This window comes from Pseudorca crassidens, chromosome 6 (assembly GCF_039906515.1).
Source record: "Pseudorca crassidens isolate mPseCra1 chromosome 6, mPseCra1.hap1, whole genome shotgun sequence".
NCBI lineage: Eukaryota > Metazoa > Chordata > Mammalia > Artiodactyla > Delphinidae > Pseudorca > Pseudorca crassidens.
The window spans coordinates 12,997,244-13,014,916 of record NC_090301.1 but is presented as its reverse complement, the minus strand read 5'-3'; the positions used below and the strand labels follow the sequence as shown (position 1 = coordinate 13,014,916).

The following is a 17,673-nucleotide window of genomic DNA, read 5'->3' as shown; positions in this document are numbered from 1 at the left end:
GTCTCCTCTGGGATGCTGCTTCCCATGGCCCACTGTTGGCCTGCCTGTTTGGAACCCCAGCTCTGAAATTACTGTGGATTGAACAGAATTGCCAAATAATAGGAGAAATAAGAGAGCAAAGCTGATTTCTGAGGCCTCAGGTCCAAAAGTCAATGTTTACGCTCTCCCATTGTCCAATGCTGCTTCAGTCTGTGCTGTGTTTTCAGTGATCCTTAAGAATTCAGAACCAAAAATGACCAGTATCTGTTCCTCCTGGTGAATGAACTTCTGGCATGGGCCATACCATCTGGTCCCAAATAGAACCATTTTCCTCATTTGAATTTCTAGAAAGGTAAATATGGAACTTGTACAAAGACGTGCTAAAGAAGAAGTATAGGGTCATCAGGGTTAAATAAAAATTGCACACAAACAAAAAGAAATCCTTTCCCTTTTCCAATCCCAGTCTGCAAAAATGGAGGGTAGACTACACAGGGATAATGGAATATCTATAATATCCCAAACTCAATGACATAAATATTATACAATCTACATGCTCATTGTATGCATAGAGCATAAAACAATAGGATGTTCTTGAGATGAGCCATCTCATCTTTTAGAAATATTCTTTCTCTTTTTTTAGAATCCAGTCACACTCTTCTTGAATTTGAAGCACAGAAAACAGCTCCTAATGTCATTTTGCAAAACCTAAAGGGTATATCTGTGGTTTGGAAAAAGGAGAGTTTGAATAAAAAGTGTTAATCTGTTGAATTTTCTGCATTGCCACACACGTGCTGTGACTTCCATCCTACATTTTCTCTTTTCCTTTGAATTTAATTGCATTTTTAAATTAAAACTCACTCAAGAAAAAACATCTTTAAAAAAGTTAAGATGAAAAGAAGCTAAGAGTGCCAACACCGAAATGATAATGTCCAGAAAATTCCAAAGCCTATATATCTCTAAAGGAAGGATTACATCTTCCAAAATAAATTCACTTCTATTACGTGGCTATACATAAGATATAACCCTAATACCAAAGGAAACTGAAATATTGATCTCATAGTTCAATGAACATAAAATCTATATTTAGGCAATCACTCATTTTACAGTTTCCCAGAACTGGTAGGCTCGTGGGCACTGGCACCATTAATTTTGATAGCTCAGTGCTAAATAAATGTGAAGTATGCGTGAAAGCGTACGCTCTCATTACATATCTTCCAATGTAGAGAGATTTTTAACGAATACTGATAATAATTGATAATGATATTGGCTTTACTTTTTAAGCCCTTCCTATGGCCCAGGCAGTATGCCAAACACTTCAGGTCAGTGTCTTTTTAAACCCTCACAACATCCTGCGAACATGCATCATTACAGTCACTTAACAGTTGAGTTCAACAAGGCTTACAAAGGTTAGAGTTGACTTTCCCAAGGTTATACAACTACTAAATTGGAATTGGAGTTCAGGCTAATCAGATTCATGAAAGAGTATTGGTACTGTTTTTTAAAAAATGTTTAAAACCCCCTTAACTATATATTTGTAAAACAAGAATGCATCATCATCTATAAAGGCAAATTATTCTTTGACTGTATGGCAACTAGAGTCAGATCACCTGGGTTCAAAGCCAGTTTCTACCACTTGGGCAAGTAATTTAATTTCTCTATAATGTAATCTCAGTGCCCATAAAACACGGTTTATAATAGCATTTACCTCCTAGGGATGTTGTAGGTATTAAATAAAATAGTCTCCCCAAAACACATTGCCTGATACCAAAAAATGCATTTGATACAGGGTAACTATTCTTATTCTCCTCCTTCTTCTTCTCTTTTTCCTCCTCTTCCTACCCCCCCTTCTTCTTCCTCTTCCTCCTATATTTTCCTTACAGATGTTAGAACACATCAACACAACTTCAGTGAACTTAAATGAAATGTTTTATAGTTCTGTAATTTCATGCTGCTTCCTCTGTGATCTCAGATACTTTAAAAGATCACAAACATTTCTATCTTCCTATCTCAACCAGAAGAGATTTACAAAGGATAATCCTCAGTAAACTGTATCTATGGAACCGTAGGGATTTGGCTTCCACAAAGTTGACTGCCCAACGGACAGGGGAAAATGTTCCAACCGTTCATCGGATTTCTCTCCCAACTTAGTTTTCTTTAACACTGTATCCTCCTGGGTTGAATCTAAATTAACTGGGCTTCTATTGGGTTCTCAGCATCACGCATTTTCCGTGGCTACTTTTTTGTTATCACATTTTTTTCGTTCAGGACTCAGGAAATTAACTTATTTGCTTACTTCCTTTCTCTTCCTTTCTCTCTGGCTTCAAAATATTTGAGCAAAGGGATAAAGAGTTATAACCAGTGGTTTAATAACTCAGCTATGCCTAAGTTTTAAATATATGTATTACTTTCTCTGACTTGGCCTTCCTAAGTATCGTTTGATTGGCCACTATGTGGAGGTGATTGGTATGCATAGATAAAACCAAGAGAGTTTTTGCTTTGGGGAACCTGTAGTAATGTAGACACAGAGTTTTATTTAGGTTGTTTTTTAAAATAAGACTAGTCTTTAAGATTAAGTACACCTAAACACTCTAAGGAGATCAACTTTCATTAAAACACATTGAAAATGGAGGGAAGAAGGATGAATATCTGAAGGAATGTATGAGAAAGAGAATTGAAAAATTTAAGTCATTATGCTTACCTAATAAACCAGCTGAGAAACAAACAAGAGAAATATCCCGTGTGATTAAGTACTGATTGGATGGTCATGAAAGACTTCTCTGAAGAAGTGAATTTTTTTTTTTTTTTTTTTTGCTGAGATCTGAGTACTAGGAAGAAACCAGCCATGTATAACTCAGGGATGTCAAACAAAAGCCAGAGCTGGACAGTAAATGGTAAAACTAGATTTTATTTAGGACTATTGCAATAGGGGAAAAAAGACCTCAGTATAGAACTGAGGTCAATTCCAAATACATTAAGGGGCAAGTGGGAATTATTAGAGCTAGGAAGTAGGGTGGGAGTCATCGGATGGAAAATTACTAAGAGGAAACACAAGGGTAAGGGGGGATTTCTGGCTAAACTGACCTAAGAGGATTCTTGCTGAAGACAGGCCAGGATGGTCAGACATCATTGGGAGTACGGTGGAGGATGCGGAACCCAATCAGATATCAAGGGTGATCAGATATTGAGGGTGGGGGTTTCTGGGTAAACTGGCTTTGGTAGGATTATTACAAATAGTGGGTTCTACAGGGAAGTGCATAAATAGGCCTAGAGGAAGGTTCAAGAGCCCAACTACTGTTTTATCAAGAAAAGAGTTTTTGTCAGTTGTGGAATCTAATAGTTTAGCATCCTGTCTGACGGAGATCATCCCTGCAGGATGGTCTTTCTCCCTGATGGATACGTTTCCTCCAGTTCTTTTCTCTGTTCCTTCTCAACTTGTGTAAAGTTTGGAATGGCAGGTGGAGTCTGAGAGGCTGCAGTAGTGTAGCCAAGGAAAGGCCCGCAATACAGCCACTCTCTGTTCTTTCTAAGTGAGCTATGTCTAAAGGGCATCCCATGACTAGAGCAGGGGGAGACTGGGAAACAAGATCATTTCCCTGGGATGGAAATATCAAATTGGATATTTGTGATCAACTTTATAAATAGAGTCATGTCTCTTTAGGAATGCTGTCTGCCTGTCTGGACAGATTCCCATGCAATGGTGTTATTGTGGTGAATTTTCCCTGGTAAAGTATTGACTTTTAATCTATAAACTCAGAAACTCCATCCTTAGATGTCTAGAATAACCAAGATGTCAAAGTAGCCAAGCTCAAAAGAGATGGGTGCATGTCTCTCTTTAGGCTGCTATAACAAAACACCGCAGACCTATAAACAACAGAAATGATTTTTTCACAGTTCTGGAGGCTGGAAGTACCTGACCAGGGTGCCAGCATGGTCATGTTCTGGTCAGGTTCCAGGCGGCAGACTGCTGACCTCTTCAATGTCCTCACATAGCAGAAGGGGCTGGGGAGCTCTGTAGGGTCTCTTTCATAGGGCCGTTATCCTCCTTCATGAGGGCTCCACACTCATGAACTAATTACCTCCCAAAGGCCCGCCTTCTAACACCATGACATTGAATGTTAAGATTCCATTATATGAATTTGGGGGTGGGGAGGACACAAACATTCAGACCATAGCAGTGTATGAAACCAGAATTCCACCTTGCTGGTTTCTAATGTGAAATATATGCATAATATTTTGGAAATCACTCTTATTAAAAAGTTTCTTGATGAAACTGAAGTTAGAGAAGGAATGACTCGTAAGAATCATATAGGTCAAAGCTTTAGTTTCTATCAGTGTGCTGGGGCCATCCCCACACAGGGATATAACAGAGGACCAGATCCCCTGGGCATTGCTGTGAGTGTCCACCATCTTTTGCTCTGTGAGTTTTCTGGTTTTATAATCCTTGTGGCTAAAAAGATCCCCTCTGTTTGTTCTTCCTTTACATATGTTAATACCTTCCCTCTGATTTCAATCCAGTCTTTTTGACCAGAAAGTATGTAATCTCTTTTTATATCTCTTCTCTGAATCATCCTGTGGTGATTTTGTAATACTCAGAAGGCAAGCTTACTTCTTTAATTTCCCTATTCTGGTAGGATGCTTTCTGTTTCCTCAGGGTGCACACTGTACCCTAGTTCTGTGAAAATAACAATAGCATTTTCTATGAGATAGCTACATAAAACAGGAAATTAATTTTAGGATTTTTTTTTTAGTTATCTATGCTGTGCAATAAACTGACCCAAAATGCTATGGCTTAAGCAGTAACAATTTATTACTTATTGTTTGGTGAGTTGAGTGGGCTTGTATAGGTAGTTCTTCTACTCTATGTGTCATTGGTTGGGGGTCTCTCATTTGGCTGTGTTCAGCTGGCAGGCGGGATGGGTTAGAAGGTCCGACAAGGCTTTACTCACATTCCTGGGCTGTCTTTCTCCTCCGTGTGGCCTCTTTGCAAAACTAGGTTGAGTTTCTTCATAGCTTTTTGGTCTAAGAGGTTTTACATGGCAATTGGCTTTTCAGATAGAGGAAGTGAAAGCTGTCGGTTCTCTTAAATTCAAGACTCAGAATATCACTTCCGCCACATTCTGTTGGTCAAGGTAAGTCACAAGGCCTGCCCTGATTTGAGGAGAGGGACATAGACCACCTATTGAAAGGTGGAAAACACACAAGGAAGGAAGGAAGGAATTAAGGGTGGCTCCCTTGGAAGACTGTCTATCACAACTTGCCTTCAAGTCCCAATATTTCCAGTAGGCAAATATTGCCCAGAAGTTTCGTTGCATTACACCATCAGCTTGAAATCTAGGATTTCATCATCTAAATCATGCCCATGTGGCACGTTGAGTGAAATTCCTCATATGCAAAGGTCTTTGAACTAAAAGTACAATTTATCTGCCCTACAAAACCTGACATAGACTGGCAGGTCAGGAGCAGGAAAACTGCAGGGTACAGTCTTGTTCAGAAAAGCAGGAGCGGGCTTCCCTGGTGGCGCAGTGGTTGAGAGTCTGCCTGCCGATGCAGGGGACACAGGTTCGTGCCCCGGTTCGGGAAGATCCCACATGCCACGGCGTGGCTGGGCCCGTGAGCCATGGCCACTGAGCCTGCGCGTCCGGAGCCTGTGCTCCGCAACGGGAGAGGCCACAACAGTGAGAGGCCCGAGTACCGCAAAAAAAAAAAAAAAAAAAAAAAAAGTAGGAGCTTGAGAGAGGGGAGTCACATAGAAGTCACTGGTTTATACCAATTCGGAAATCCAGTTGTGCACGTGTGCCCAGTTCTCCCTATTCGGGAGCAGAATTTATTGATTAGGGCCAAGCTTCCCCCAGTTTTGGTTCTCTGTGGTTCTTAGTTTTGCTCTCTCAGTGCTTAAGTCTGTCCTTTGAGTCATCTTTTCTTGTTCATAAGAAATGCCCTGTATCTAATTTAAGCTAAGGCTTTTTCATTCCCACTCAACTTTAAGATCATAGTGTTGATCCAGCCCCATGTCTTACACTGTTTCCATCCACGCTTTGATCTGAATTCTGTGTTTTCATTGCTGGCAGATCCAGGATGGTATTACAGCACAGATACTACAATTCCAAATCTGATCCTTTTTGCACATTATCACACTTTCTTGGTCCCACTGTAAGCAGACCAAGGGTATTTGTAACTCCCATCCCTTTACAGACACCTTAATTTAAAAAATAAAATAAAATAAGAAAAGAACAATTTTGTGGATGGCATTATGGGGCTTGTGACTGAAAATAAAAATATTGCTCAAACCTCTGGAATTGTGAGTTGTGAAAAGAGAGTTATTGTGAGCACAATTCTGCTGAAAGTGGGAAATGTGCCTCTCACCTTCTAGAATCAGCCAGTTCAGTATCACAGAGTGTGGCCGTTACTTCTGTTCACTGGACTCTAATTTCCCAGTTTGAATTACATATTTAAATATATCTCTATAACCAGAGCTCTTTAAGTATACCTCTATAACCAGGCCATGTGATAATACTACTATAAGCATGGGTGAGAAGACCTTTTAAAATGATACTTTATGCCATATACAAAATAATGAATTACAGAGCTTTCCCCCCTTATTTCTTTCCTTTGTTTTAAAAGTTATAAAAGATTGAATTGACATTATGAGGTTTTTTTAAAGTAGTTGATAAGGCATTTATATTTCTTCATCAGTGATATATGGAGTTTGGGTTGGATAATCTCTAAGAGTCCTTCAACTTCTGGGAGTCTGTGACCAAAGAGACTTTCCATCAGGGGAAATACCCACCTGTGATGTCGTCTCTTTTTTCACTTCTTGGGTCAAGAATATTCACAGACACCAAAGCCTGGTTTTACAGTACACATTTTTTTTTAGTAAGGAAAATATTATTTCAGAAGGATAGCTTGACAAGGGACATGGCAGATTTCCAAAATTAACTCTGAAAGACAGATCATCTGGGCATGACTGAAAGCCATGCATTACCTTTGTGCTCAGATATTTCATTTCAAAAATGTCACTTTCTGCTTATTCAATGCTACTGTCATTGTACTATTTTAAGCATGAAATTTGTGTTCTGGAGCTGAACAGGGATTATTGCTTCTATCTTTGGACTTATTAGTAATGATTTAAAATTCAATTAAGAGCAATAAAAATCACCTTTTTATTGTGGTTGAATTTGGTTAAGTGTTGAAATTTGCAATGCAATTTTTATTGTCTTTTATTAGCAGTAGTTCAGCACCTATATATGTAGATCAAGACTATTTTTAAGCACCTTCTAAAGAAATAACTTTTGAAACATGAGTTTTCCCTTAATTTTTAATTCCCCAGGGTGATGTTAAACTAGAATAAATCATGAGGCAAAGTTGCTAAAAATTTCAGACTTTTTCTTATTTGGGTAAACAAAAAACAAACAAAGCAGATATGACAGTTGAAACAAAATTTCATATTTACTCAATACATGGAATAAGGTGAAACCAGATGATGTCGCAAATGCAGAGAAAAATCATTTCAGTAGAGATGAAATTATTCCCTCCTCTGACTTTTCGGAGAGAGCCATGAGATTGCAAGGAGAATGTGGAATGGGAACCAGACATTGCCTGGAAGAAAAGTCTCCCAATACTGAAGGAATGAATCTGTTTATTCGTCCCGATTGGCTGTAATTTACTTATTGCTTTACTCACTAAATAATCCTCATTTCTCTCATTTTAAATTTGGATTCATACAAAGGAAGAGGAGCAGGAAACAAAATGTGTTTGAATTATATGAACCTGCCTGCATCAGGCTCTTTTCACCACACAGGGAAGGGGAGAGGGAAGAAGCTTGCCCAGATAATGAAGGATTTGCTGGGCAAGGTTGGCTGGAGAACTGCTTCTGATGGTGGGCAGCAGAACATACAAAACCTAGTGGAGCAGGGAGTCTATGTGCCAAAGCAAACAACTACAGAAAACAAAGAGCATCTAGAAAATGGGTCTAATTAAATAATATGGCACGTGCCTTGGCACAAATCAGAAGTTGGAGCATCAGATTAAGAAGAATCAGAATAACAGGCAGTGTGGTGGAAGGATGCTCCTGGGTGTACCTGGGATCAGCATCTCTGTATTCAGCTGTAATATGCTTTCTGTGATGTGGCTTCAGGGGTGAGGAGGTACCGGGCAAGGGAAGGTGCTGGTTACATTGAAAAGACTGGGAAAGAGTTAAATTAATTCTTCAAGTAGCAAAGCTTATTAAAGTATTACAGTGCCAGAGGATGAAAAAGTGGGTGCTCAGGAGTTAGCTTTATAGGGTCTTTACATAGGGCTCAATCAGTATTCTCTTGTCTATGTCATCTCAAGCTGACATAACAAAATTCCACAGACTGGGTGGCTTAAACAACAGACATATATTTTCTCATAGTTCTTGAGGCCAGAAGTCCAAGATCAAGGTGCCAACATAGTCAGTTTCTGGGGAGAATTCTCTTACTGCCTTGCAGATGGCAACCTTCTCACTATGTCCTCACGTGGTGGAGGGAATAAGACAACGAAGATACCCCAGTGACTCCTCTTATAAGGGCACTAATCTCATCCATCATGAGGACCCAGCCCTCATGACCTCATGACCCAATTATCTCTCAAAGGATCTACCTCCAAATAACATCACATTGGGGGTTAGGACTTCAACATATGAATTTGTGGAGGGGACACAGTTCAGTCCATAGCAACTGTCAATTTCGATTACCTCAGAGTCATCATAAGAGTCACATATTATACTTAATCCCACTCGTCAGATAATACCTGTACTTGGTTTGGTACTGAAGTTGTCCTAACAGTTCAAATAAATTATCACAATTTCTTCATAATGAATAGTTACCTTAATTCTAACTATGTTGTGTTCTAGAATAGAACCTTTTTCTTTCTTCCACATTTCATAGATATGGCGGGACTTTATTTCATTTTTTTCTGATCTTTTGGCAAACAAAGTTGCATATTCTGAGCGCAACCCAGACTTTGGTCTTGCTTATTCCAAAGGCCACCTTCCAGTCTATGTGGGAAGAGGGATGTTGGTTCCAGGGAAGAGGCTGCTGCTTCCCTGAATATCATGTCACTCTCAGCTCTACCACTGATCTCTAGCTTCCCGGGAATCCTGGGTTATGGTCTTCCCTCAATGCAGTGTTTCTACCTAGGCTTGGGCTCTGCCTGTCCTGTTATTTCTGTCCGTACAACAACCCAAGTCTATGTTTAGGGAAGGGTCAAAGAAAACGGCAGTGAATTATAATTTAGGAACCAGAGAAAAATGAAAATCTTATTCTAAGTATGATTTTAAGCATATAATGAAGTTATCCATCTCATGGACACACATTCATTCCTAGCTTTTGGTTAACTCTCCATTTACAGAACACCTTGCTACTTCTCACACCATCCAGCTCCTAGAACTCAATAGTCAGTGGCAGATATTCCTAGAGTGTGAGTTACTTAGCCTAGGATGACACACTGAGGTGGAGCATGGCAGGAAACAAGCTTCAGAAGAGTAATCTGGATGGACTTTTGTTCTAAGTCCTGGCTCTTTCAAAGTCCCTCCAGTTCTAAGTCAATCTCACTCATTAATTTATGGGTTTACTTTATTTGGGCTCCAATTTTTGTATGTAGTCTGATGATCTATTTGAATCATATGAAAATTAACATGCATGGTAGATTTCAAAACCAATAAACATGTATGACCGGTAGGAGATATAGAGAAGAGCTATTGGTCACTTTGGGTCCCGCCTAAAGAATTATCTGGATAGTTTTCATTCCATTATGTCCCTAGGCTTTTCCCTTTTGACACTAAAAGTCTCTACTGCTGTATCGTCCCCCTGTAAAATGGCATCTAGTTTTTTCCTATTGTAAGTTAAGGAAAAGTCGACATACATTAAGAAACTTCCCTTCAACAAGCTGCTTGATTGTAGTGAGTGAAACCATCACCATGGGTACAATGGAGTAGAATATTTGAAAGCAGGAATGACCTAGAGAAGCAAAAGATAAGCCACTGCTAGAATATTTGATGGGTTCTCTTTCTCTGAAGGCATGATTGATGCATAAAGCAGCCACCTAACTAATCTTTAAGCACTTGCTTCTCCAATAGTAAGTTTTAGAAAAGCTCCTATGTCATAAGTTTTGCTAGTTGAAAAAAAAACCCAGAAAATTTGGGGTGTTTCCTGGTTTGTGCCTTGAGACCTCCCCTCCCTTCAAGCTGCAAATTGTAGAGAAGCCTGTTCTTTTCTCATAGGTGTACACCATAAGCTATACCGTCAACTTACATTATACGCTACCACTTACCACAAGCAACTACATTCTGCCACATTGCATAAAAATGATAATCATTGTAATCATATATCAGCACAATGAGATAATATCAAGACTCCAGTACTTTCCCTGCATGCTAAACAATTGATTGCAGTCACAGACACGTTGCCAGCCTGTTCCAACCTACTAGATGGAGTCAGAAGTTTATGTTCCATTACAAGGGGGGCTGTGGGGTGTACTTGTATGCATATCTGTTGTGAGTTTCCAGAAGTTATTCTTGCAGCTTACACATCATTCCCTGGATTATTATTCTCTTGTAAAACTCTCTAGGGGGTTCTGATGTGTCAGGGCAATAAATTCATTCCAAGACAGCATTTGGGATATCATAAGAGATCTTATGAACTAAAACAAATACACCATAATCAACAATACCTGGAGATTTGGAGATTAACTTGTCTAGCCTCATAAAATGTTCACATCAATTTCCCCTGAAGAATCAGACCCATCTGTATAAAAGTTATTTATCTGAACCAAGACAGAGATTAAGTCTAGCAGGCTGGAACATTTTTACCCCAAATAAAAGCAAGATGTGATCATGTGTAATAGCCACATCATTTAAAGGGCTCAGTCCCCATGGTATTTTTGTAACCATTTGTACTAATAGAAACTCTAGATTTTTTCCCCTAAGTTTCTTTGTTGCTGAATTCTTAGAAGTTGATTTTTATGAACTGTGTGATTGTTTTTATGCAATTGTGTCATCTGAAGTTTCTATTTAGGAATTCTAAGACAGAGGGATGAGTAAGTCCTGGTCTTAATGCATTTATCCGTGTTGGATTATTTATATTAGTTTGAAGATACATATTACTACTGTTCTTGCATCATATTTTTCTAAATATGGAAATGTTTGACTTTTGTTGGATTTGTAGTCTACGTCTCCAGCTTGAAACGCAGCATTACCCCTCCCCTCCAATGTTTAGGCAGTAAATCCACCTGAAAGTCATATTTGAAAGCTTTCCTATTGTACTCATCTGTTTTATGTTTTTTTTTTCTCCTTCTTCTTTTAGTGTCAGCGAAGCCAAGACCCCACAGTGATGAATATTCAAAGAAGATTCCTCCTCCAAAACCAAAACGGAATCCAAACACTCAGCTCAGCACTTCTTTTGACGAAACATATGTCAAGAAGCACGTGCCCCGGAGGACCTCACTCCCTCGGGACCCCTCCCTCTCCCAGGTCAGCAGCCCCTCAGGGGGCCCCGAGGAGGAGGAACCCGTGTATATTGAGATGGTGGGGAACATTCTCAGAGACTTCCGGAAAGACGACGACGACCAGAGTGAGGCCGTCTACGAAGAAATGAAATACCCCATTTTTGACGACTTAGGTCAAGACTCAAAGTGTGACCTTGACCATCACAGTTGTTCTTCGCAGTGTGCTACTCCCACGGTGCCTGACTTGGACTCGGCCAAGTCCTCAGTGCCATGTACCCCGAAGGGTTTGCTCTGTGACATTCCTCCGCCCTTTCCCAACCTGCTTTCTCATAGACCCCCGCTGCTGGTGTTCCCCCCGGCCCCTGTGCAGTGCTCCCCCAACTCTGATGAGTCTCCGCTCACCCCCCTGGAGGTCACAAAGCTTCCTGTGTTGGAAAACGTGTCTTATATGAAACAGCAAGCCGGGGCGTCACCATCCTCCTTGCCGTCCCAGGCCTCCGGCCACCCTAAACTGGAGAAAGACCAGGCAGGAGCCCTGGGACCCGTTCCTGCTGCCTCGGTTCTCTCCTCGTCCCCTCCCCCGCCTTCCACTCTATACCGAACGCAGTCTCCCCACGGCTACCCCAAAAGTCACTCTGCCTCTCCGTCACCCGTTAGCATGGGCAGGTCCCTGACCCCGCTCAGCCTCAAAAGGCCCCCGCCCTACGATGCCGTGCATTCAGGCAGCCTCTCCAGGAGCTCTCCATCAGTGCCTCATTTGACCCCCAGACCGGTGTCGCAAGATGGGAGCAAGATGGTCAATGCCTCGGTCAATACCTACGGGTCGGCTCCGAGCGGTTCCCGGTCCAGAACACCCACGAGTCCTTTGGAGGAACTAACCAGCCTCTTTACCTCGGGACGCAGCCTGCTGAGGAAGTCGTCCAGCGGCCGCCGCCCTAAAGAACCTGCAGAAAGTAAGTGCACAGACGCTTTCGTTTGTGACTTGAGGGCAGTGAACCCCATGATGTACAGATAAGGCACGTAGTAGTGATATTTGGTCCTTTGAGCTGAAATCCGAAGATGTGTGATTTTGCTTTTGCCATATCCAAGGAAACAGTGCGGTCTCATGGGTCCTTAAAAGTGAAAGACAGAGGCAGGGCAGTCTGAGTCAGAGAGATGAAGATGCTGCCCCTCCGGGTTTTGAAGATGGAGGAGGGGGCCATGAGCCAAGAAATCAGGAAACCTCTAGAAGATTGAATAGTCAAGGGAACAGATGCTCCCCTAGAGCCTTCAGAAGGAATGGCAGCCCGGCCTACAGGCTTCATTTTAGGCAAGTGAAACCCATTTCAGACTTCTGCCTTCTAGAATTGTAAAGTAATAGATTTGCGTCATACTTTTAAGACACCAAAAAAAAAATAGGAGATAATGCATTCTGAGAGGACGAAAAGTGATGGTCTGCACAATATAACATATTAAAAAGAATCAGTTTTAAATTTAAAATAAAGTGTAAGATCTAAATTCTTCAGGGGCTGTGGGAAATCTAACAAAGAAAACAGATCACTATAAAATTTTTAGGTACATGTCTCGATTTGGGGGGGGAAATTATACATTCAAACATGGAATTGGTTAAGTGTTAAAATTATCTTGTATTAAGAGCCTGCTTGAGCAAATCTGTATTAGAAAGCCTTTGCTGCAAAGAAAGCAATTCGAATAGAATCATTACTTTTTTAAAAAACAATGAATGATTCTTTCCACATACTTCGTGTTGTTACATTCTTACTTTCCTGCTAAACTAGAATAGGCTCACTATTTCCCTTTTAAAACCCTTGGTAATTAGCATCTTATTCCCATGGTACTCTTCCTATATCCATCAATATATAAATTACAGAAAGATCACTAAGTCATAAGTAGGAGGGGAACATTATATTTACCCCTGAATTTCAAAGGCCAGGGAATGTCTCTATCTGAATGGCTAATCCTTTTGTGAGCCCCAAATCACTGCCTAATGATACCGTAAAGTCAAAACAGATCCCAGTTTTCTCAATGTTCATTTCATTAAATTACACTGCTTTCCTTTATTTAAAAATGCCTTAGGGCATCTAAGCTGAAAATTAATCACTTACATCTCAAATGATCCCACCACAGGATTTTATTATTCTACTCGTACAGTTACATTGAGGACCTTCTTTAAAGGAAAAGAACTCTTCAACATGTCTGATGAAGATGATGATGACACTCCTTAGATAATTAATATTCATTGGTAGTTGAGAGCCATTTATCTTGTCTTTTTTTCTCTTTAACCAGAGAGATTTATGAAAGCATTAACCACTTCAATAATTCTACTCCCTCCCTCCCCAATAAAAACATTTCATTTACCTGACTGAAAGGCAAAAACTTCTCATATTTTAGACATATCTTGAATTAAATACATACATGAATACACTAAAATATTTTTTAAATTATTTAAAAAATTGAATTAAAACTAGGAACCTCCTATTTCTAGAGTGGTGGTTCTCAGCTGGGGTGATTTTGCCCCCAGGGACATTCAGTAATGTCTGGAGACATCTTTGGTTGTCACAACTGGGGATGCTACTGACATCAAGTGGGTAGAGACCAGGGATGCTCCTCAACAGCCTACAATGCACAGGACAACCTGCTACAAAAATTAAAAAAAACAAAAGCAAAGAACAGAAAAAAAAAAGGATTATCTCATCCACAATGTCAATAGTGTCAAGTATGGGAAACTCTGATCTAGACAATTTATTAAAATTGAAAGTTTTTTCCATATGATTGATTTGGTTTAAACACAGATAAGTAAGGTTTTTGGAAAAAGTTGAAAAAAAAATAAAGGAAAAGATTTTACTCTCAAAATACGTGATGGTTAGTATGAAATTAGTAGAAGTTTCATCCAAGAATTGGTGAAATTAGCCAATATTCTCCCTACCTACCAGTTTCTTTGGAGGATTCTTAGCAGCTCCAGCTGGCAGCTATACCAGTTAGCTAGAAAAAGTATATGTAAAAAAAAGTGATTAACTAATGAAGTTATTTCAAGAAAAATCCATCTGTTAGAATCACTCTATGTGCTATATGTCACAGACTTCTCCATTCGACTCCAAAATGAGCTTTGTGTGCTTCTAAAACCAAGCTTGTACATGGAGAAGTGATCTAGGCTCTTTATAGCTTTTTAGGGATCCAAGGATTAAATTCCTTCCCATGGGCTATTAACTGTGTATCAACCCTTCAGAGGAAGGTCATGCCCTGGGTTACATGAATTCCAATATTTTACTTTACACAAATGGAAGGGAGGAAAAATGCACATAGTGTTTCTAATGAATAATCCAATGCCATTTACTTTTGACTCTGGAAGAAAATAGAAGAACACTATCTGATGTTGACAAAATCATAGGGGCTCTCAGAATCTTCCTGTAATCCAAAATGTAGATCCAAAATTGTTGATAATTGAAAGTTAACCTACAATTACTGCTGCAGTACACTCAGTGATACAACTGTCCGCTTCACTCTGGACAGACAGGATTCGTAGATACCTGCTGATAACAAAGGGACAAGGGACAAGATAAGTGATAGGAAGTAGTATAACATTCATGACCCCTGAGTCACATTTGGCATTTTTTTTTACATTTCAGAGATAAAAGTAAGACTGGTATTTCTGTGCTCCATACCCCTCTAGGTTTACTGGAAATGTCAATTTTTCGAGTTTTCTGGTATTCAATTCAAAGCAAATATAATATTTCCACTTTAATTGAAAAACCTATGTCAAATAAAATTTATCCCTTCAACGTTTATTTTTAATAACCTATAAAAGCTACACCTAATTAAATAATTTCATATCTTAAAGGCTTATAATTATTGATGGGGATTGCAAAATAGGAAAGAGATAAAATAAGACAATAGTGGTAGACCATGAATCAATTTCATTTTGCTTCACCATTTTCTAAATACAGCCTCCATATTAATTGTTCTAGGAAGCATATTTTTCCTAGTTGATGTGACATTATTATGTTGTTTAACTGTATATGAGTATACTAATGATAATAAATTTATTTGAATTGATTATTATTAATATTTTTTAAATTTGTGCAGAGAGATAGAGGACATAAGGCATGTAAGAAGTGATTAACTTGTATTGCTGTAAATTTCTGTGTCTATATGAGAAGTAGGTGAAGTACAAATATGTTTTGTGGTGAATTTGGAGACTCAAATGATAATTTTCTACCTATAATTTTTATCTTCCTTTTACACATTTTTATTTTCTATATCCTTTGATTGGAATCTTTAGAATACCTAAAGATTTCATGATGGGCCATGAAATTATAAATCAAGAGCCATGAATCATAGAAATTATTAGCCAGAACCAAGTGAGAAAAAACTCTTTCATCCCGTCAGATAAGAAATATTTTAAAAATAAAGTTTAGCCTCTATTTAATATAAATGCATGAATGTATGTTTCTATGAAAATATACAAGGCATAATGAAGGATATAATTAAATGTTATAATATACTTGAGAGAGAGAATGTGATAGAAAAGTTAAAAGTGGAAAAATGTAAAGAGAAAATTAAAAAAAGAAAGAAACATGAAACATCAAAGAGAAAAGACTAATTAAAAAACTGAGGCACCAAGAAAAATACACACACACACACAATGCACACGTAAGGTCAAATGGACATGTAAACAAGTATAGGTGCCAACATATGAAGCACATACAAAGGTACACAGAGAACCAGAGAAGAAGCACCAAAACACAGTAGGGCCAAAGAAGGATCAAAGGAAAAAAGAGATGCAAGCTCACTCATCTGGTATTGCCATATATATATATATATATATATATATATATATATATATATATATAAATTGTGGGTTGGCATTGCCAAAGACCTTCATCATACTCAATAATAGTCCACATTAATGGAGATACACAATTTTCTGCTGTTAAATCTTTCAGCCCTTTAAAAAGGCTCCTATTTAAGACTTTGAGATGCTATGTTACATTTTTACAATTATAGATAGAAATGTGTCCTATAGGACTGATGAAACACAGTTGGGAATCAGATGTAAACTTTGCCTTTCCATTCACTTTCTTAAGAAACAACAGCAGCAAAAAAAACCAGACACAAAGACAACAACCCAAAAGAACCATCAAACAAACAAAATAAAACCAAAAAATTACCGCATGCCCTCCATGCCCTCACACACATACCTGTCTCAGTTTTCATGTAACTTGAGGTCTAGCGATGCCTAAAATATTAGGCATTGCTGGTGAAGCAACTGATCCAACTTACTCTTACCAATTTAATTAAAAAATGATTTTAAATTGAAAAAACAATGATTTTGCAAGGAAATCTCTTAAAACACATTTCTGTATGTTTATAGTATCCCACTTTTAGGAAAAAGGAAGGGTATGCTAATATCTCTTAGCCGTCTTTATGATTCAGGGTCACCGTTGTGATCATCACTGTGTGTGTGCTATGTGCTAACGCACAAGAAGTGTCCATCAAGGTGACCTGAATAGGGGAGGCCTCACACAGGGGTGGCTATGATTGTCCTGTCATCTTTAGTAGCAGGGCAGCATTGATAGATTAACTGTGATACTGGGGTGTCCTCAGGAGGGCTATTTGAGGTTGTATAGCTGACTAACCCTCTGCAGATCTACCATTTAAGTTCACTTAAATTCTTCTGTCTGTTTCTCGTGGTTTTCCTGCCTCGTCTCTTTCTTCCAGGTAGCTCTATTGATGCACCCTCCCCTTCTTTCCTATCCTCCTTTCATGCTTTTCCTTATTGTATTGTATTATCACACCATTAATCAGTTGTGGACCAAGAAACCAGATACCCAAACTTGTCTGCGGAGCCTCTCATCTATCTCAAGTGTGTGGCTTCAGGTTAGGGACTTTGTGACCTTGACTTCCAAATGCCACTTGAATCCATTTACTAAGTCTTGGATGAAGTTCTTGGATTCATGTCTGAGATGGTCAGGGATGTTCACTTCCCAAGAACTAAGCTGTCCTGGGAAACATGGAGCGAATGTTACTTTATTTTAGGAGAACTTACACTTTTTGTTTAGCCTATTGAAAGTAAGTTTTTTCAGTAAAATCTAGCAACCGCACTAGCTAAGGACTTTATTTTCTCTCCTTTTTATTCCTATGAAAGCAGAAACTGACAAGGAGTGGGTAGGACAGAGAAGCAAAGGGGATGGGCAGGGAAGAGAACCCAGGAGTCTGGATCTTTCATTTGCTGTG

General features: G+C 39.2%; 1 protein-coding gene across 3 annotated transcripts in view; it reads left to right on the top strand.

Moving 5' to 3' along the window:
- Window positions 1–17,673, top strand: part of NYAP2 (neuronal tyrosine-phosphorylated phosphoinositide-3-kinase adaptor 2) — a 263,310-nt gene that overhangs the window by 141,551 nt on the left and 104,086 nt on the right. For all 3 annotated transcript variants that reach the window (XM_067740380.1, XM_067740379.1, XM_067740381.1), the window contains one exon: window positions 11,301–12,395. In XM_067740380.1, coding sequence (XP_067596481.1) covers window positions 11,301–12,395 — 1,095 coding nt within the window. The remainder of the gene's footprint in view (window positions 1–11,300; window positions 12,396–17,673) is intronic.